Source organism: Apteryx mantelli, chromosome Z (assembly GCF_036417845.1).
Source record: "Apteryx mantelli isolate bAptMan1 chromosome Z, bAptMan1.hap1, whole genome shotgun sequence".
Taxonomy (NCBI): domain Eukaryota; kingdom Metazoa; phylum Chordata; class Aves; order Apterygiformes; family Apterygidae; genus Apteryx; species Apteryx mantelli.
In genome coordinates, this window is record NC_090020.1 from 68,413,820 (window position 1) to 68,432,399 (window position 18,580).

The 18,580-nt window shown below is 35.8% G+C and overlaps 1 protein-coding gene across 1 annotated transcript in view; it reads right to left on the reverse strand.

The window, feature by feature from the left end:
* Window positions 1-4,156: 4,156 nt before the first annotated feature.
* NDUFS4 (NADH:ubiquinone oxidoreductase subunit S4) overlaps window positions 4,157-18,580 on the reverse strand; it is a 47,770-nt gene continuing 33,346 nt past the window's right edge. The window contains exons 3-5 of the mRNA XM_067315142.1: window positions 11,838-12,010; window positions 7,306-7,379; window positions 4,157-4,369 (exon numbers count right to left, since the gene is read on the reverse strand). Coding sequence (XP_067171243.1) covers window positions 4,266-4,369; window positions 7,306-7,379; window positions 11,838-12,010 — 351 coding nt within the window. The 3' untranslated portion in view covers window positions 4,157-4,265. The remainder of the gene's footprint in view (window positions 4,370-7,305; window positions 7,380-11,837; window positions 12,011-18,580) is intronic.

Genomic DNA, 18,580 nt, shown 5'->3' on the forward strand with positions numbered 1-18,580 from the left:
ATAGCATGACATGCATAAACACTATATTGCAGAACAGCCACCCTGAGCCAGATCAGAATATCCACCTGAACAAACCCATCTCTGACAGCGGCTAACAGCAGCTGCCAAATAAGCACATAAAGGCAGGGCAAACTTCTAATGAGATACTTCAACAATACAGTTTTCTAGCTGTCAGTGGCCTTTAGCTCAAGGATTTTTCTAAACAAGAGACACCATTTTGTATTTAGTACAGATTTTTATTCCATGCATTTGTTGTGTTGATTTTGAACTAGTGTAAAGTTAGTTTTGACAGCCACAATATTCTTTGCCAATGAATTACAACATTTGCTATGTGAAAAAGTACTTCCTGGTTATTTTGAATCTGTATCCTGATTACTTTGGTGTCTCTGCTCTTTAAGAAACACATTGAATAATCAGGCAGCATTCACCTCTGCACCACTCATGCCACTGCATCACTCATGCCACTGCACCACAGGCAACTACCACGTTCATCCTGCCATCTCTCCCACAGACTGGAAAGCCAATTCCACTCTACAGACCTCCTCCTCATACAAAAAATACTCGTATCTTTAAGCATGTTGTTGCTTCTCTCTGCACCCTCATGAGGGACACTTTTGAAAGCCCTTTGGAAATCCAGATGGACTACTTGAATCACCTTGTCCCTATATTCACCAGCTCCCCTGAAGAACATGAACAGGTATATAAAGCAAATTCCTTCTAAAAAAGCCATATTGATTCATCATTTATATATCATATTTGTTCACAGCAGTGTTTATAGACTTTTTTTCAAAAAACCTGACATCACATTTGCCACCTTCTATGATTGAGGTACAGAAATAGTTTTAAGCAAAATGTTTAAGCCACAGATAGTAGTTCCATAAGTTCATATTTAAATTTCTTTAGGACGCTTGGCAAGACTACTGCCTTGCTTTTGTATTTATTCTCATTAATTTGTTCAAAACGTTTCCTGTGCAGGAAGGTATCAGGACAGGGATCCCTCTAGGATCCTTCACGGTGAATGTGAAGAATCTACATTTTAAATCTAATTGAAATCCAAATTTTAATACAATATCAAAATAATTTATCTTTTTTGTTGTGCTAAGTTGCTGTAGTGACATTTACTTCAGAAATTTTCTGATGTTGGTGATGTTATACTCCAGCATTAATCAAGCCCTTAAAAGGGGATGGGAGGGCAACTACTCTATAAATCTTTCTTTCCTTCTCAGAATGTAGGAATACTATGACAAAGATTTTTCAAGGAAAACTGCATTACCAGGCATACCATAATTTATTGTACAATTGTCTAAAATTATTATTATTTTTAGTTTATTTCAGGTTTATTCACACTATTTCTCTTTTTGGAATAACAAAATATGCTGGCATGCCCAGTAACCAAACATAATGTCAGGTAACTGGATCTCTGGCAAAACCAAACTACCTAAATTGAAATTACAAGCAAAAGCTAAAATTAGTCTGAATTCGCTTTTCCCTTTCTACCACATGACAAAACTTTGCAGATAAGGGTAATTAAATTTTCCATTTCATAATATCACTTACTAGTCTGATTTGTTTTAAATTATCCATCAAACTGCACAGTTAAGGAATACATTGCTAGAAATCTGAACCTGGGCTCTTAGTTTCCTGACAGTCTTTAAGTTCCATTACAACATCATGATTTTAAGAGTCTCAGAGCCTTTGTTATAATAAGAAATTGTTCACTGGAATTAGGAATGCTACCCATCTTCAAAATAACTTTGTATCCTGCAAAAACCTTTAAAGTCTCATTTTTCAAACCAAAGCTATCCAAAACATATTGAAGTAGATACAGGTATGCACCTACATTTTGTAGCGAGTCTGATACTGCAAAGGGTTTGTTAGATATTTTTACATGCATTCAGCAATTGGACAAGGAGCATATACCTCCAGCATTTTAATTTGGCTTAGGTAAGAGAAAGTTCATAAATGTGCAGCTCAAGACAGGTCAGAACAATCAGAAGAGAGCTAAACAGTTTTTTTTTTTTTTTTTTTTTGTGGATCATCAGTGAATTGACATAAATGAGCATACATTTAACACACAATCATGCAAGAATTTATTGCAGGGAACTTGGGGAAAAGGTGACAGGAAAGTGGAAATGCAAACGCAGGGTAAAAGAAAAAAAGAAAGAGTTTATTAGCAAAGTTAAAATATAACCAAAACATATCTGTTTTTAGACAGAAGTCACAGTACTGGGGTGGCCAACATCCCAAAACCTGTGTACCAGGAATCTTCATATGGTCAAAAGCCAAAAAAACCCATACATATCACATACCTCAGAGAGCTGATACAAGAAAAAGCAGTAGTATGTAGAAGAAAAAGGCCTATGATGTCTTCCTATATGCCCCACTTTCTTCAGAGATTATTGCTGGCTCACATCTACACACAATTTTGGAGGCAGTAGTATGTCAGACAGCACCACCAAGACTTCGGTGGAAATTACCTGATGGACACCAGGAGTGATGCGGAAAACTTTGGGCAGTTTGGAATTCCATGCTTCTTTATGCTCGCAAAATAAGACACATACTAACGTCCATAAGGCCACATGCTACTCTAACAAGCTATAGTTGCTCAGAAGTCCACCCTAAACCAGCACACGTACACAAACTAATGAATTCCAAATGTAAAAGACTTCCACCCAGATTTGAGGTGAATAATCTAGATCTCATTGTGATGAGTAGCTTGCTAAGATACCAACGAAAGATAAGCCCTTTCTAGAAACAATATTATTAAGAACAGAGTATTACATTTTATTATTAAGAACAGAGTATTAAGACTAGCTGAAATACAGAGAGATTCAGTAGAATGCAGTAGATTCTGGACTGTTAAGATCGCAGTTTGGTGTGCTTTGGTGTTCCTGGAGGAACTTAGGCTCCACTGCACAAAGCAGCATTCAAAACTCAATAGAAAGACGAACTGAAATAACAATTCTTGTCTGTGGTAGGAAAGTAACAACATCAGCCAGCTGGTTGATTACACTGAAACTGGGTCAAAAACAACGGTTTAAACAAATGTTAGCCAGCCTATAGGGCAGCCGGTTAAAACTGAAACAAGAACATAATCAAATTTGAGCAACATTAGTTAGTTTTATGCCTTCTTTTTACTAGAATACAGTGGATAGCACTCATACCATTTTTAGATACATGTGTTTGACCCGTTTCTTCTGTGAAAGTTGTGACAAAACTCTCAGTTGTGATAAAACTCTAGTTGCATATGAGAAAGGTGTACTCTTCCCCCCAATTTGTAATTAAATTCACTGATTATGTGTTGATGTGTCAATACGTTAAGTAAAAGTTAAAGGAAAAACTGATTAAATCAAAAGCAACATACATGTAAGACCAAGGATTCCAAACAGAATAGTGTACATCATAACAACTAATAATTTAAATGTCATGTAATACAAAATAAGTTAAGGCTATACATTCAGTTTTAAAGTTGAAATACTGTCACCACATTTCTTGTTATGTAATAGGAAACCTCAGTGTAGATAAACATGTAACTAGCAATAAGAAACCAGAAGTATAATTATATAATTTAAATATGTTGATGCTATGGGAGGCAACTGATGCTCTTCTGACTTAATTTGTAAATATTTAGCTAGTTTAGTTTCATTTTCGAAAAGCATCACAGAGAAACAATTATAATCTCAGTCTTTTGGACCAAATTTCCTGTATGTTTAATGCAAAACCAGGGGTTTCTATTCAAGCCATGAATGCCACTGGAATAATTATAATATTAATTTGGACAGAAAGGAGCTTAAACACCATACATTTCCACAGAGTAGTCTAAATAATGCTCAAACTTTAACTTCTGTACATCATACTTTGCTATTTGACTGATGATTTTTTTCCTGTATATAACAAGACATTAGCTTCTACTGATACAGTTTGTACATGCAGGGCTGATAAGTTTAAACAAGATATTGAATATAATACTACGATGAAAGACAAATGACAATCTTTAAAGTTGCAGCTGATTTCAAACATTCCTTTTGATAGATTCCTAGTACAGTAATTTTCTAGAAGTATGAACACCCCAAATCTCCTCTATATATAGGGAAGTTTGTAAGAGGTTCAATTGGAGACATCAAAAACATTTTAAATAGACATCACAAGATGCATCTGTAGTTTAAAGGTCAAATTTATTAGGAGATTAAGAGATGTATTATACATGGACTATAAATACAGCACAGCTGACTTTATTAACAGTCAGACAGATAACCAATGCCAACCTATTTTGTAGACACCCTTGTTCTTTTGTTCCAAGAAAAGTTTGCACCATAAGACTTGGATTTAGGTTTTGGAATTCTCTTCTCTTCAACATCATAGCTCCAGCCTGGGGGCAAGGAGAAAAATTGGGGAGGGGGGCAGGGGAGAGAGGGAAGAAGACAAGAAACAAAGAGAATTCTAAACATGCACAGCATATAATACAGGGCGAATGCAACTTAAACCTTTTAATTTTAATCTTTTTTTCCTCCAGATAAGCATCCACTAGTTTATTCCTTTGTAGTTGGCAGCAGAGAATACAGAAATGTCATAAATGTGACATACGCCTGTTCTCATAATTGTCAGACTTCATCATACTTCATCCTGCATACTTCAATTTTCATTGCTCCCACCAGATATATTACTGAAAAAACTTAATAGTCATCAGTGAACCTCAACAGGGAACAGTGATGGTTTCTGTATGCAAGCCTGCAAGTTCATGGCTCCACAACTCTGTAACATCACATAGACAGGACATACAGGAGACCAATCCAGAAAGTATGGGAGAGAAAGGAGACTTTGGAAGGCAAGAGAAAAAAGAAGGGTGAGAGGACCAAAGAAAGGAAGAGCAAGGAAAAAAAACTTCAGCATTGGAAAGGAATAAAATACTTGCATTTTTTTAAGAACATAGAAAATTAGGAGTAAGAGAGAAGGCAATGAAGTGATAGAAGACAAGTAAATTATATGATAGTTAAGCAAGAGAAATGCTAAAAAATGTCAAAAAAGAGGAGGTGGAGACATTAGTGTTTATGTAAATCAATATGCAAATTGGTTGCAGCCTCCAGGTGCCTGGAAATTTGCCAGGGCAGCACTCAGTATTCCAAAGTTTGGTCTCTCTAGCTGCAACATTTCACTCAAAGTTGAGGTATGGAGTTGAAGCTAGAAGTGTATAAGAATGCAGTTTTAACTGACACTAATAAAGATGACACATTTCCTCCTTAGTTTTAAAACAAAACTTGATAAAACCTGAAATGTTCAACATACATCTGAATCTTTACATTTTTAAAGCACATACAAATGTTTGTACACACAATGGCTTCTTTTATTCACAGGAAACACTCAAGACATCTAAATATCAAAACATGTATAGTAAAATACACTAGCTGTCATGCCACTGCACCTCAATTTTGTGTGTTCACAAATTCCACAGAAACATTTTCTTATTTTTTGTAAGTTGAAACAATGTTAATTTCCAGGTTAACTATTCTGCATAAGAAATACTGGAATGGTGATTTTAAAAACATATCCTTTCCATCTGTGAGAGCATTGAGTTTCACCTACTGTTCTGATTAAAACATAAGCTTGAGTAAACAGAACCAGATCCAGAGACAGACATTGGTATTGCGACATTCAGCATTGTAACACCTAACTTTGAGGCACTTGGCTCCTGGAATGGAATCTACAGCCCCAAGTTACTGCTTCATCTTTTTATACACTAGATAGAGAAGAGCTGAGTGCCTCCAAAAGAGATTCGCAACTGCCAGCACAGTGACTTGGGCTGCCAGAGCTATCCAAAAACCATAACGTTAGTTACGCCTAACTTTGGATTGCAAAAGGCAGCCGTGTGTGATAAGGTTTCACACTCTGGAACAGTCTCTTTCAGTTAGATACCTTCAGTTGTTCATGACAGAGAGCAGAGGTCACTTTTACATAAATACCACAATGGTGGGGGAAGTTATAAAGCAGATTTCACCCCTTCTGGGAGAACATCCTAATCACCTCACTAAAGGCTACTGTGGAGTGGAAAGACTCCATCCTTGTTACTAAAGCTGTGGTGTTTTTAAACAACTGCCTCAGTGATTTTGGAAAGGAAAAAAAAAAATCTACGTCTCAGACTAAACTTTTCATTTCTTCCAGTTACAAGTGTTACCTTCTTGCTTTGGCTTCAGACCATCCTATTTTGGGCAGAGATCTCTCCTGTTACTGTATTCAGTGCTATTATTCCTACTATAGGAGATATCTCAGAGGGACAGGAAAAAAGAGAGCTTGCCTGAGGTTCCTGAAGGTCTTAGGTGAGAGGGAATGGCTGGGTTTCCCAGCTGTACCAAATAGCTGCAGTACCCATAATTTGCAGAAGCTAAACTTGAGATTCTTAAGGAGGTTTTTAATCAAAACTTGGATGGTTCATACGGAAAGGATAGAGGGGTGAATATTGCATTTCTAGACTTAGGTATGTTAACTAGTATCTCAGTTTAGAAGCCAAGTTCCATTGTAAATGTGTGCCTAAGTTTCTCATTTCTTTCTAAAAGCAGACCTAAATATTGTAAAATTTATGTATTCAGTTACATCTGATACTGAAGCTACTACTACAGAAAACACTGCAGAAAATACTATGCACATTTCATACGTACACATTAAAATATTAAGTAATGATATGGGCATTTCTAGTATCTTTTTCTCAAACCTGAATAATCATCATGAGTAAGTGCTTAGACTTTACATGTTGTACTTGGGAAAAGTTAGGTAAAATCCACACCACAACATAACGAACACTAAAGCCCTACATGCTGAACTGGTAGACACTTAATTTTAGCTTTTCTGATTGTCATCCACAGGTGTTGTGATAGTCCTTCCTTAACTAGTATTCAGGTGCTCATGCCAAGGCTTCAAGCAAAAATCACACTCCCAGGTAGCTGGGACCCTCAGCCTGGAATACTCTCAAAGATAAAGTATTCACAGTAATTTTCCTTCAAGACCTGAAGGGCTCAGTTCTCATTAAAAACGCAGATGCTTGCAGAAGTATTACAAAAGTAATGCTAAGAGGTTGGAACACTTCTCCAGGAAGTAGAAGGTCTGGATTCAATGCCTTCCTCACCCTCAGAAACACAACCTCCTCCCTCCCCCAACCCTGCCCCGAAATTTTTCACTTCTTCAAGCAGACCACTAATGGTCTAAAATTTTGTGCAGTAGAGCAAAAGTTCTTTATACTGTACCTTTTTTTTTTTAAAAGTACTTTGAGATCAAGATTGTCTATAGAAAACTAAACCCAACAGACCTCATACGTACCATTTTTTTCAGCAAAAGCAATGGCATCTTCTTTAGTAGAGAAAGTAAGAACCATGTTGGATAAAGGATCAGCTCTGTAAGAAATCAGATGACAAATTTTAAGCAAATTTGAAGCATGAAATAATTATATCCATATCTCAAGTGCTAACCAAATGCTGTATTAAACAATTTATTCTAGTATAATTCTTCAAAAGCATCATTCCCAAATTTCAGCCATTCAAAATCCCTTTTTTTTTAAATTATTCCAAGGATTAACACTTACTTTGTGCAGAGAATCTTTCCCTCTTTCGGTCTGTTGAATCAATTCCTTCCCTCCCAACTCCCTGCAGAAATTAATGCTTTAAATTTTTTATTCAACAAATATGCCTAACTACCTGCCAAGGTAACCTAAGTGCTCTGCAGCAATCGTTTTAATTTTGAAAGCTGTGTACAGGGAGGAACCTTTTTGGTGACTGGGAGGTTTAAGGTAATTTTGAACAATTCAAGGAAGCCAGAAGTCTGTAGAACAACTAGGGAAAGAATAATCTTAGACAGAAGAGAGTAGAATATAAAGTTAAGCAGAACAGGAATTAATCAGAGACTGAAAAGTACATGAACAAATTCAGAATTCCAACCTGGCTGAAGTCATATGACCTCCATAAATTATTCTAGTACAGCAATCAGATCTCAGTCCTCAATTGAAAACAAAGTTCAGAAACTCAAACTGCTAGCTAACTAATTACATAGTGGTTATTTTCAGATGATCAGCTATTTCTCAATTTCATTTCTGAAAAACAAACAATCAAACAAGCAAAAAGCTTTTTGAAACATTAAATCTCAGTAAAAATCAGAATACCTAATTTGTTGCTGTAAAAATTCAATTTAAGAACAACAAAAATGATGAAAACAAGTATGATTCTATGAATTCATCTACAAAACTTTTGCGGAAATTAAATAAGAAATCTGTTGTAGCTGCAAAGTGATTCTGTAATGCTTCCCTGAGACAACACTGCACATGAGCCTGGGAGACAACTGACAAGGCAAGACCAAATTGCAACAAACTATTGAAGGAGCTGCCTCTCAACTGCTCTCTCTCTTTGAAGCTATAAGGGTAGATGAAGAGAAAAAGCAACCAAAGATACATTGAATTCTTTACAATAAAGGACAAAGCCTGTGACTGAAGGTGGGGGGGAGGGGAAGAAGGGGAATCTAGCTTCCAGCAAAGACAACAGTGTAATTTTATCTGATGTACACATGGAACAAATGGAGTTCTCTATATATCCAATATATTCCCCACTTTAAAAAAAAACAAAAAACAAACAAACAAAAAAACAGGATAAAGGCAGAAATTACACTTGCACAAGCCACTAAGATAAGCTTTCTTAAAGAAATTTAAAAATTTATCTTACAAAGGCGGTAAGAATCAGTAGCTATGAATTAGTCCATAGCATGATCAGTGGAGAATCAAGCAACCAAAATATTTCAGTATTGCAACAGCTTTTGCTTACTGTTCCCTTCTTCCATGACTGGGGTGAGAAAATGATGCTACTTAATAGGAATGCTACTAGGAAGCAAAGTGTGCATCTGAGGTGTAGCGAAGGACTCATGTCTGTTCAGTACTGCAGAAGTTTGGTGAAAACCTTCCAGGACAGAAGCAGTTTGAAAATGAGGATTGTACAAAAATGATTTGTTCTGTTTTCATGTAGGATCATCTTTCACCCAATTTAATACAACTTTTTGATTTCTTTCCATAAATGAGCTATTCATATGTTTCAGTTTGTGATGATCTGTGAGCAAACTGTGGAGTTCAGAATGAGACAGCATGATGTCCTGATAGCTTTCGTAATAATAGTGCTGCAGAATTTCCTACGTTCTAAGCTATCAATTATTACAAACAGAGATTCTACATTTTGTTCTTGTACAAGATTCTACAGAATGCAAACCATATGTTTCCTGTGTTTCTTTATTTACAACTTTATATTAAAAGAAATACTCAAGAACTGTCCATGGGCACTCCTGTAATGAAAGTTATTAAATTAAAATTTTTTTAAAAAATGTCATGGGACCATTTCATTTGGATCTACAACCAGGTAATTCCCATGGAAAAAAACTATATCCAAGAAGTGGTGACAAAAATACAGTGGAAAAAGCAAATGAGACTGTAAAATGATAGAAATACAGCAAAGACATACAGGTAAGTATATTAAGTTAGAGTGCAAAGGAAAAGAGCTAATTAATTAATCCCACTACACTATTCAGAAGTAAATGGGAATACTTCTACCAGCAGAAGAATCTCTGCAGAAATTAGATCTGAAGAGAAGAAATTTTTCTTAGGCATTTCTGGGTGTTGAACACTAATTTGAAATTACCAGAATGTCAACTAATAGTTCTTGGGAGAGTTCCTCAAAAAATGAGCAGATATAAACTAGTTTACAGAACCCTTGACCCAGTGGAGTCAACTCACAAGACAGCACTCACTTTTGGCCTATTTGGAGCTTGTTTACACAGGAAGTATCTCTTCCCCTACCCCAAAATAAAACTATCCAGAGCAATAGCTATCAGAATAGCTATTCCATTTTAAATTCACACAATAAGCTCACTCCAGGATAATTTAACAGATGAGCCCTTATTGTGGTGTGGATTTTACCTAACTCTTTCCAAGTACAACATGTAAAGTCTAAGCACTTACACATGATGATGATCCAAAATTGAGGTGCAGTGGCATGATGATCCACACCACAACATAACGAACACTAAAGCCCTACATGCTGAACTGGTAGACACTTAATTTTAGCTTTTCTGATTGTCATCAGAGCTCATTTTTCTAGGTGGTTTATTTGGCCTAAATGGATACAATTGTTAGAAAGGTTAAAAGCCATTATTTTGGCTGAGATCATGCAAAATCTCACCCAGAAAATAATTTGTTTGGGGAGGTTAAAGTCAGCTGAAAAGCAAAGGAGGATTAGAAGAAAAGTTAAATTCAACCTGAACTAAAGTAGGTGTTACTGGCACCTGCTACAATATTATAATCTGTTCAGAGGTATAAATAGACCATACTTGAGTGGCTAGACACTTTGGGAGTTTTGGGGGGCACACAAGAATGGAGGGAAAGGGATATCGTAGGTCAATAGTTTATCACTTAAACTGATTTAGGCCACTGTAAAACAACCTGGTCATTACTTGCTAAATGTAGTGGTTACTTGCAGTAGTGGAATCATCAAATCGTATATGTATTAAATCATTGCAGTTTTGTCTTCTGAAACAGTAATTTAAATATGCTTAAGATGAAAAGGTAAGAAATCTGGGGACCTGTTTAAGAAGTAGTCATTATTACATACAGGCTTAAAGTTTTAAAACAGGCATTTTAATATAATTAATATTTTAATACAATTCTTATTTTAATCACCAATCAGTCTTTTCTCTAATTTACTGAGAGTTTATCTTGGCTTCACTAATTGCTCTGTAATACGAATACAACCGAGATGTTATAGGTTGTGAGTATCCTCAGTTTTCTTTATGGGAAACCAACATAACAGGAAGACTTGATTTCAGAGTTGTTTTGAATTAATATTTCAGGATACACTTATTTTAAAAACTATTCATTCTGTGGCTGGATTTAGAATATTAATAGCTCTCCAAAAATACTTCCTCAAAGCATATTACATTTAAAGTTTTAGGGTTTTTTTTCATCAGAATTTTGTGTTCTTTGATCATAACCTCTAACATTTATATGATTGCAGGCCAGACACTTTCAATAGGTGTCAGATCCTTTTTGAAGCTTGAAAAATAATCTGCAGTGGTTGGTTTTTGTTTATGCTGAATAATTAACTTTTCTGAATACGTCTCTAACAAGAAACCTTCAAATTACAATATTGTCATGAGAACTGCAGACAGTCATCACACTTTATAGGAATTCTAATCACACTGTAAAATAAAGGTAATACATTTATGAAAAAAAATTTAGCTGCATCTAAATTATACTTACATCTCTAAATTATAGCATAATTAGCTAAGGCTAGTATTTTTCTGAATTTTGGCATGTTTAAGATTTTTTACTCCTAATAATAGCAACACTAAGGCAAACAGTGTAATGTTTTTAAACTGTGTATTTTTTTTTAAATAGTTATGGTTCCTCATTTTAGATCTTCAGGATATTCATAAAGCTTCATTCGGAATTTCCAGAAGCTAGATATCATTATTTTATGTTTAACCTAATGAAAAACATGCAATTGACAGTTAAAAAGGATTTACTACTTCAAATAACTAATCTTCTTTCTCTGATGCTGACATACAATGACATCACTGCAAATGTAATAGCTGCGTTTTTTGGTTGTAACACTTTTTTCAGATTCTTCCAGATGATTTTGTGAGCTAAAACCTGTTTTTAAACATAACAGATCAGTAATCATGTGACCTGCACACAGCTACCTACTGTAAGTACTATTAAAACACAAGCGGATTGACAGGTAGAAAGGACATTTTAGAGTTAAATTTACACAACTGTAAGAGCCAAATATAAGAGAAAAACATATCCAAACTTAGTAACTACTCACGTAGATGCCCAACCCATTAAAGGGTTCTCCCAGCGCTCCCTGTTATCAAATTCCATTTTCCACTTCTTCGTATTGTTAACTCCTGCCTGCATTGCATTACGTGCTGGAACAAAAATGTGAACTTTTCTGGTTTTGATGTGCTCATCTGGAACACCAGTTAAAGCAGTGATATCCTATGAAAGATAAAATGAATCTTGTTAAAAATGGTTCACGTAAAAGGCTTGTAAAATAACAATGTTTGCTGTTTTTACACAATTTCATACTTGATTTTTCTTTTTAAATTACAATAAAAATTCATAGAAACATTAAGAGAGCAGTTTTATAAAACTGAAGCTGATCCAGGCTGGGGCTTCTATCACCCTGCTTCCCTGGGCTGAATTAGATTTTGTATGGATCAGTTATCTGAACCTGCGCACCAACCAGCTACACAACTCCCAAGGCCAGAGAAGGGACAGGACATTCCCTCCAATCCTCTGACCACAGCCATAAAGCCACCACTGCTCCAACTTACACCAGCTAAAGCAGACGTGGAAATGTAACATATGCTCTTCTTCGCCCCACCTCCTTGAAGAAGAAAAAAATTAGAGCACAGACTGACAAATCCTGAAATTTTATGTTAATATTGAGAGCCTAAGCCTCATATAAACAGTACTATTCACCAAAATCGTAGCTAGCTCACTATGTGCTTCAGTGTAAGTGCTTTTGCTTGTGCTTAGTATGAAGGAAGAGGCAGGTGGTTATCTTTTCCACAATAACATACTGGTTGAGACTGCAGAGCAGGTACTAGAATTCAGCTCTTACTTCTCCTCTAACCATTAGGTTATTACATAAAATTGACCTCTCTTCTTTAAATGGCTAGGCTAAGAGTGTTTCAAGCTATGGATATTAGCTTTTCAGAGTCACTTCTCAGCACTACTCACTGATGTTCAAGATCAAGAGAGGAACAAAATTTCAGATATTTCAGAGGTCTTCAGCTAACTTACGTGTTCTCCATCTCAGAGCGCAGACCTATTTCATTTTTTTTGAAGCACTCAGATTCAGCATATGCAGATTATGAGGCTATCTGATTTAGCACTGTTAATTGCATGCCAAGACCAGGGGCTCTAACAATTACGCACAGTAACGTCCAGGCCTACAAATGCTCAAGTCTCTTTGTCAGTTTGAGCCCATGTTTCTTAAATAGGCATTGTAGTGATTTGACATTTTTGATAGGGATGTTTTTTCAAGCTTTTGCACCATTTGATATTGATAACATTCTTAGGTATTTTTGTGAAGAACAAAAAGATACAGGAGATTCCAACTTACAAAAGAAAACTGCTTATAAAATTTTATAAAGTCAGTAGTAGGATGGCCTCTACTAAGACTTCACTTGTGAGTTCTCAACAAATAAACCTAACAAAAGATAAAAACTGAAGTATCACAAAAACAATGGAAAAATATTAGCTGACTTTAACAAGGAATAAGACGGAGAAAAACCTCACAAGAATTGATATGAAGAATTATTCTCACCAGCATTGATATAATTAAAGTGAACTTTCTCTTTAAAAACTAAACAGTAATTACATAAAATTAACCTGTCAGTTCATCCCAGTACAGTAAAGACAGTGAAATCAAATATCAAATACTTCCTCTAAGGATGCTAAACTACTCCTGATATATACTTAAAAGGCCAATGGTAGCTCCTGGGTCTTCCCCCTCCCCAAGAACATACAGTAAACCGGTAGAAGTCCAAAATGTGTAGCAGAACTTCAGGCATATTGAACTCATCTCGCCAGCGGGGGCATGACTTGAATGAAAAGGCAAGCAAGTTTAACTAAAACACTGTGGGTTTACACATCTGTAGCTACTAATTTCATAGCATTTTGTTTTGTGGCCAACTTTATAGCTCTTGATGCTGTCACCAGATCAGCCTCTGAAATGAGAAATGTCTCATTTTTCATTTCACTTCAGAAATGAAATTTTGGGAGATCAATGCCTCAAAACCACATCAGGGAGCAAGTTTAAAGTGTTTGCCTTGCCTTTACAAGTAGAACAAAACACACACACACACACACACACAGAAAATTTCCAAATTCTAAAAACTGTACTCGGACTACCTACCAGAAACTGTCCAAATATCTTTACAATTTAATTATAAATGTTTCATTAGGACCATATAATGTTTATTTTTAATATGAGTCTAGCCATGATATGAAAAAGAAACACTACCAATTACCAAAATGTTGCAACACATTCAGTCAAAAAACATCTTGACAGACTGGCATTTATGACTGCTGAAGTTTAAACCACAGTTTCAGAACGAAATAGCTTAAAGTTTTCTTATTTGAATTGGCAAACTGCTTTAACTTTGTTTTTGTTTTTTTTTTTTTTTTTTTACCTGCAGTAAAAGTTTGGTGGATCTTCAGTGTTACAGCTTGCCTGTTTCTACAAACAGGCCAGTAAATTATCCTTTACATATAAACTTCCCCAAAATACCTCCATGGAGAAAACATATGAATATTCACCAAAATTTTGATTTTTCTTCTTAAATAATCTGTTCCTGCTACATGTAAAGATTCTGTGTTTTTGTTATCATCAAATACCTCCAAACTTGCAAGCTTCAAAACAGATGAAAATGATGAAACCAAATTTTTTTTTTTACTATTATTCTCAGCAACTTGTATGTCCATTATGAATTTTACGCTTAAGATTTAGAGGTTTAAGTACTTCAGAGTTATCTAGGATTAAAATAAAATGCTATATATAACAACATTATGGACATACTCAATTTCCTCTTTTGAAGCCTCCATACCAAAATCCATAAAAATATAACATATTAGTGCATACAGAATGCAATATAAATAAAACCCCATTATGGAAAACTGGTGAATGCTGCATTTATGAGGTAACTGTAGCAAAGAAATGCCTAGACTTGTTTATCTGGATAAAAACAAAACCAAAAACCCAAAAAAACCCCAAGCACCTCCAAGACATATTTTCTGGGCACTCAACTGGCTCCAAATCAAAGTTATTTTACTAATAATATGAGATTCATCCCATAAAAATCTTTCAAGGTGAAAACTAAAACCTGCCTACTTTCAGGAATTACAATAACTATGTGGTGCTGCTAGCTCTTCATACTTTGATTCATTATAGCTAAAGTTTCCATGCCTTCTGGGAATCCAGCAATTGTTTATTGATATCTCCCCCAGTTTAAAGCTGGCAATTGAACAGACAGTTGTTAGGACAATGAGTTTCTGGATTCTGAAGCCCAAGTTGTCCTGACATAAAATCACTGTTTTTGCTTGCTGTAGACATGTAAGGTACTGTAGCATAGCTGAGCTGTTGCCAAAGATATGGAATAAAAAGGCTTGGCATCTATCACATACTTGACACCTAAAGAGCACAGAAGCTCTAAAATTCCTATTCCCTGTAGGCGCACTCTTAGTCTAGACAAACTGATTTCTCACACTTTTAAAATGCATTACAACACTCTATTGTGATCATTTCATCCACACAGCTCCAGCTAGTGACAGAAGAACCTGTCCTTTAAGCGACATTTCAATGGGCTAAAGCTCCCGCTCCAAGATTCCATTAAAACAATATAATACTTGAAAAGAACTATGCTGCACTGGGTTGAACTCTCTACTGTGTCTTCAGTGCTTTGTTCTGAGTTCAAGTTCTCATTGAAGCCACCTGTGAACCAACTTTCCAAAACAAAGATGTTTTTGACGGCAAGTTTCATATTGCCATCTTTTTTTTAATGCTCCTTACTGAATTTTGCTCTATTAGCATATTAAAATATTAGCGAGGTGTTCAGCATCAAAAATTCTAAATATTAAGGTGACAATGTATCAAGCTGTATTAGAAGACTTGAGATTTGAACTGTATAGATTTGCTTTACTAAAAATTAAAAAACACCTCATTTTTAATGCAGGCTGTCATCTAAAAATGCATTCTGACATTCTGTTTTTCTTAATACATATATAGATTTTTTAAATAGTAACTTCTGAACTTTTAAAATATCAATTTAGAGGCATTTTGGCTCCTGGAATAAGTTGGGAGAGACAAAAATGACACTCTTACTTTTTTTAAACAGCAGAAACCACATCAAATTGCTTAAAAATCAAGAGGAGTTTTTGTCTTTATTGTAACTTATGCTATTTAAGAACACTTGTCACGGTAGAAAGCCTGGTAAAGCTATTCTTGAAAGAGCAATAGAAAATGATAAAAGTGCTGTATAGCAGAAAGAAAAACTGGTTCACAGATGCAGTGTCAATGAAAGCAATATTCAGCATAACGGTAACTTTAGAAGGGAACGAAAATTTCATTCTTTTAAGTACCCCACTAGCACCACAAATTCCAAAGGAAACAAGAAGATGAACTCAGTAATTCAGGGGAAAGTGATCAAGGCATTTAAAATATCTCTGTAAACAAGTAGTTTTGAACAGATGAGTCAGGTGTGCCTAAAGGTGTCACGTTTCTACTATGACATTTCTTTCCATGCATAGACAAAAACTGTACATAAATGCTATCAACTATCTACTGTTTAAGTCCCCCCCCCCTTTTTTTAAATAAAGGAAACAGGGAACAAGCAATGGGAAGTTGATGTCAAAACACAGAAAAACCTCCCAGCAAGCTTCCAGCAACCACCCAGGATTTAGAGTCTTGCTAGGCACTCTCTTTTCAATACCAGAATTTCACACATTTCAATGACCATTATGACTTCAAAGAATCAAATTTTCATCATTGTCCGTCATCTGCCGGTTGATTTGTATAAAGGAGTTCTTCTGCATGCACTCCAGACAAAGGGCTCCTTACTTTCGTGGCTATATATCAAGTTTAAAAGTTCTGTTTGTGACAGTTGTGTCTGTGGTAAATTAGGGTAACACTGAAGGAGTGCAGCTGCTCTGCAGGAACCTCCTTTTTGGCATCATTTCACTTAAATAAAAACTGAATAATTAGCTTCTGCCTTTATTAAACCGCAAAAATGCCACTGGCCTTAGTAATTACTTCCGGTTGCCCCACCTACTTAACCTCAATAGTTTACACTTGTTAGAAAGGAGGGAAAGCAGAAGTTTTCAGTACTTTATAGGAGTTTACAACAGTTTGCTCTCCTCCCTGCCCCCAACAGCAGGCAAAGTGTATAAAGTTTTGCTATAAATTCATGTTGCAATACACTTTCTTTAAGAGCTGTTATATCAAAGCACAGAACAGGGCATTGAACATCTTGCATAATACCCACAAAGTAGTTGCTGAGAAAGAAGCTTTTTATTTAATGTGCTCAACCGCTCAGGCTGTAAGTGAGGATAAGAACATTTACATTTCTACACTTCACTATGGTATTTTTGAAACAAACGCAAGAGAACAAAATCTACTATGCAAAGTGTAAGTGGAAAAATGGAGCAGAATGAACTAAACATGGTCAGACAACATTTATCTAACAGCTACAGACATAACAAGGCGGAGGAAAAAAAAGCATATTTGCCCTTAGGAAATTTCATATCACATAGCATACAGTTTTCTTTTAGGCTTCACAATCTTTTTGCATTATCACAGTAATCTGTGAACAACATGTGTTACCCATAATGTGTTCTTCCATCTAACCATGCTGCAGAGAGATTTTATAAAAAAGTTGAGGAAAGCAGTGAAAGAACCGTATTAAAAAAAACAGAAAACCAAACACTGTAAACATGAAACAGGATACAATAATGATTACAAGAAAGTTTCCACTCAAGAAAATCTCTTTACACAGGTGACTTTGCTGAAAATCCGAAAGAGAAACTGCAAAGAATATGCTGAAGAAGGAGTCTACGATAAAAGCAGAAATTGTCACGTGGGCTGGAATTAACCAAAGTCCTTGACAGTACTTTTCAGTCTACTGACTGCCATTATGCCAAAGGAGGTGTCAGCATCCTAAAACTCTCTTGACAAAGACAACGTTTGCTAAGGCTGTTAGTTTCAGCAAACTACTCATCAGTTTGTATTTCACAGCTTAGGAGTTCCTACATTAACAGCCGTGATGGCAAAACAGTCTCTGCACTTCCTTGAGAACCTCCTTGAATTTCCCTGTCCTTCCACCGCACAAAGGCTCGCTCAACTTTCCCAGTATTTTGCGTGCCCAGCATTATTTTGTGCTGGTTGAAAGAACTACTGCAAACATTCTGCCATAACACATCCCGCACACCGTGCAGCCGGCGTCGCTTGGATTTGTTCCGAGAGCACAGCGAAAGAGTAAACAGGCCCATACTCGACTGGACTTCTAAGAACTCCAGGTGCTGTGTACAAATTTGAACATGGCTTCCCATTAATAAGTGGAAAACTTCTCCTTCCTCCCCTCCCCCCCCCCAAAAAAAACCCACTTTCCTCTAAACCTTAAACACTTTACTATATTCATATTTGGTCTCCGGAAAAAAAGTCATAGAAAAGTTGTATTTATAAAAGTGATTGATGGTAAAATTTATGGCAAAAGCTGCTGAGTAGTAGTTTTGTTAAACTACAATACTAAAAATACCAACAAAATCTAAGATTTTGCTCCTATCGGTGCCTTGACAAACCTCAAAGAAGAGAAGCATTTTTGTGACAAATCGTAACACATGACAAATAAGCCAAAAGTATCTATCGTTCAGCCTGTATTCTTGATGGACAGATAAACCACATTTTAGAAATTAAAAATGAAGCATTCAAAACAGGTAAGTCCCACTTTCAGCAAAGACAGGTATTTCATACTCAGTAATAATTTTTCCACCAAGAATCAAAGAGCA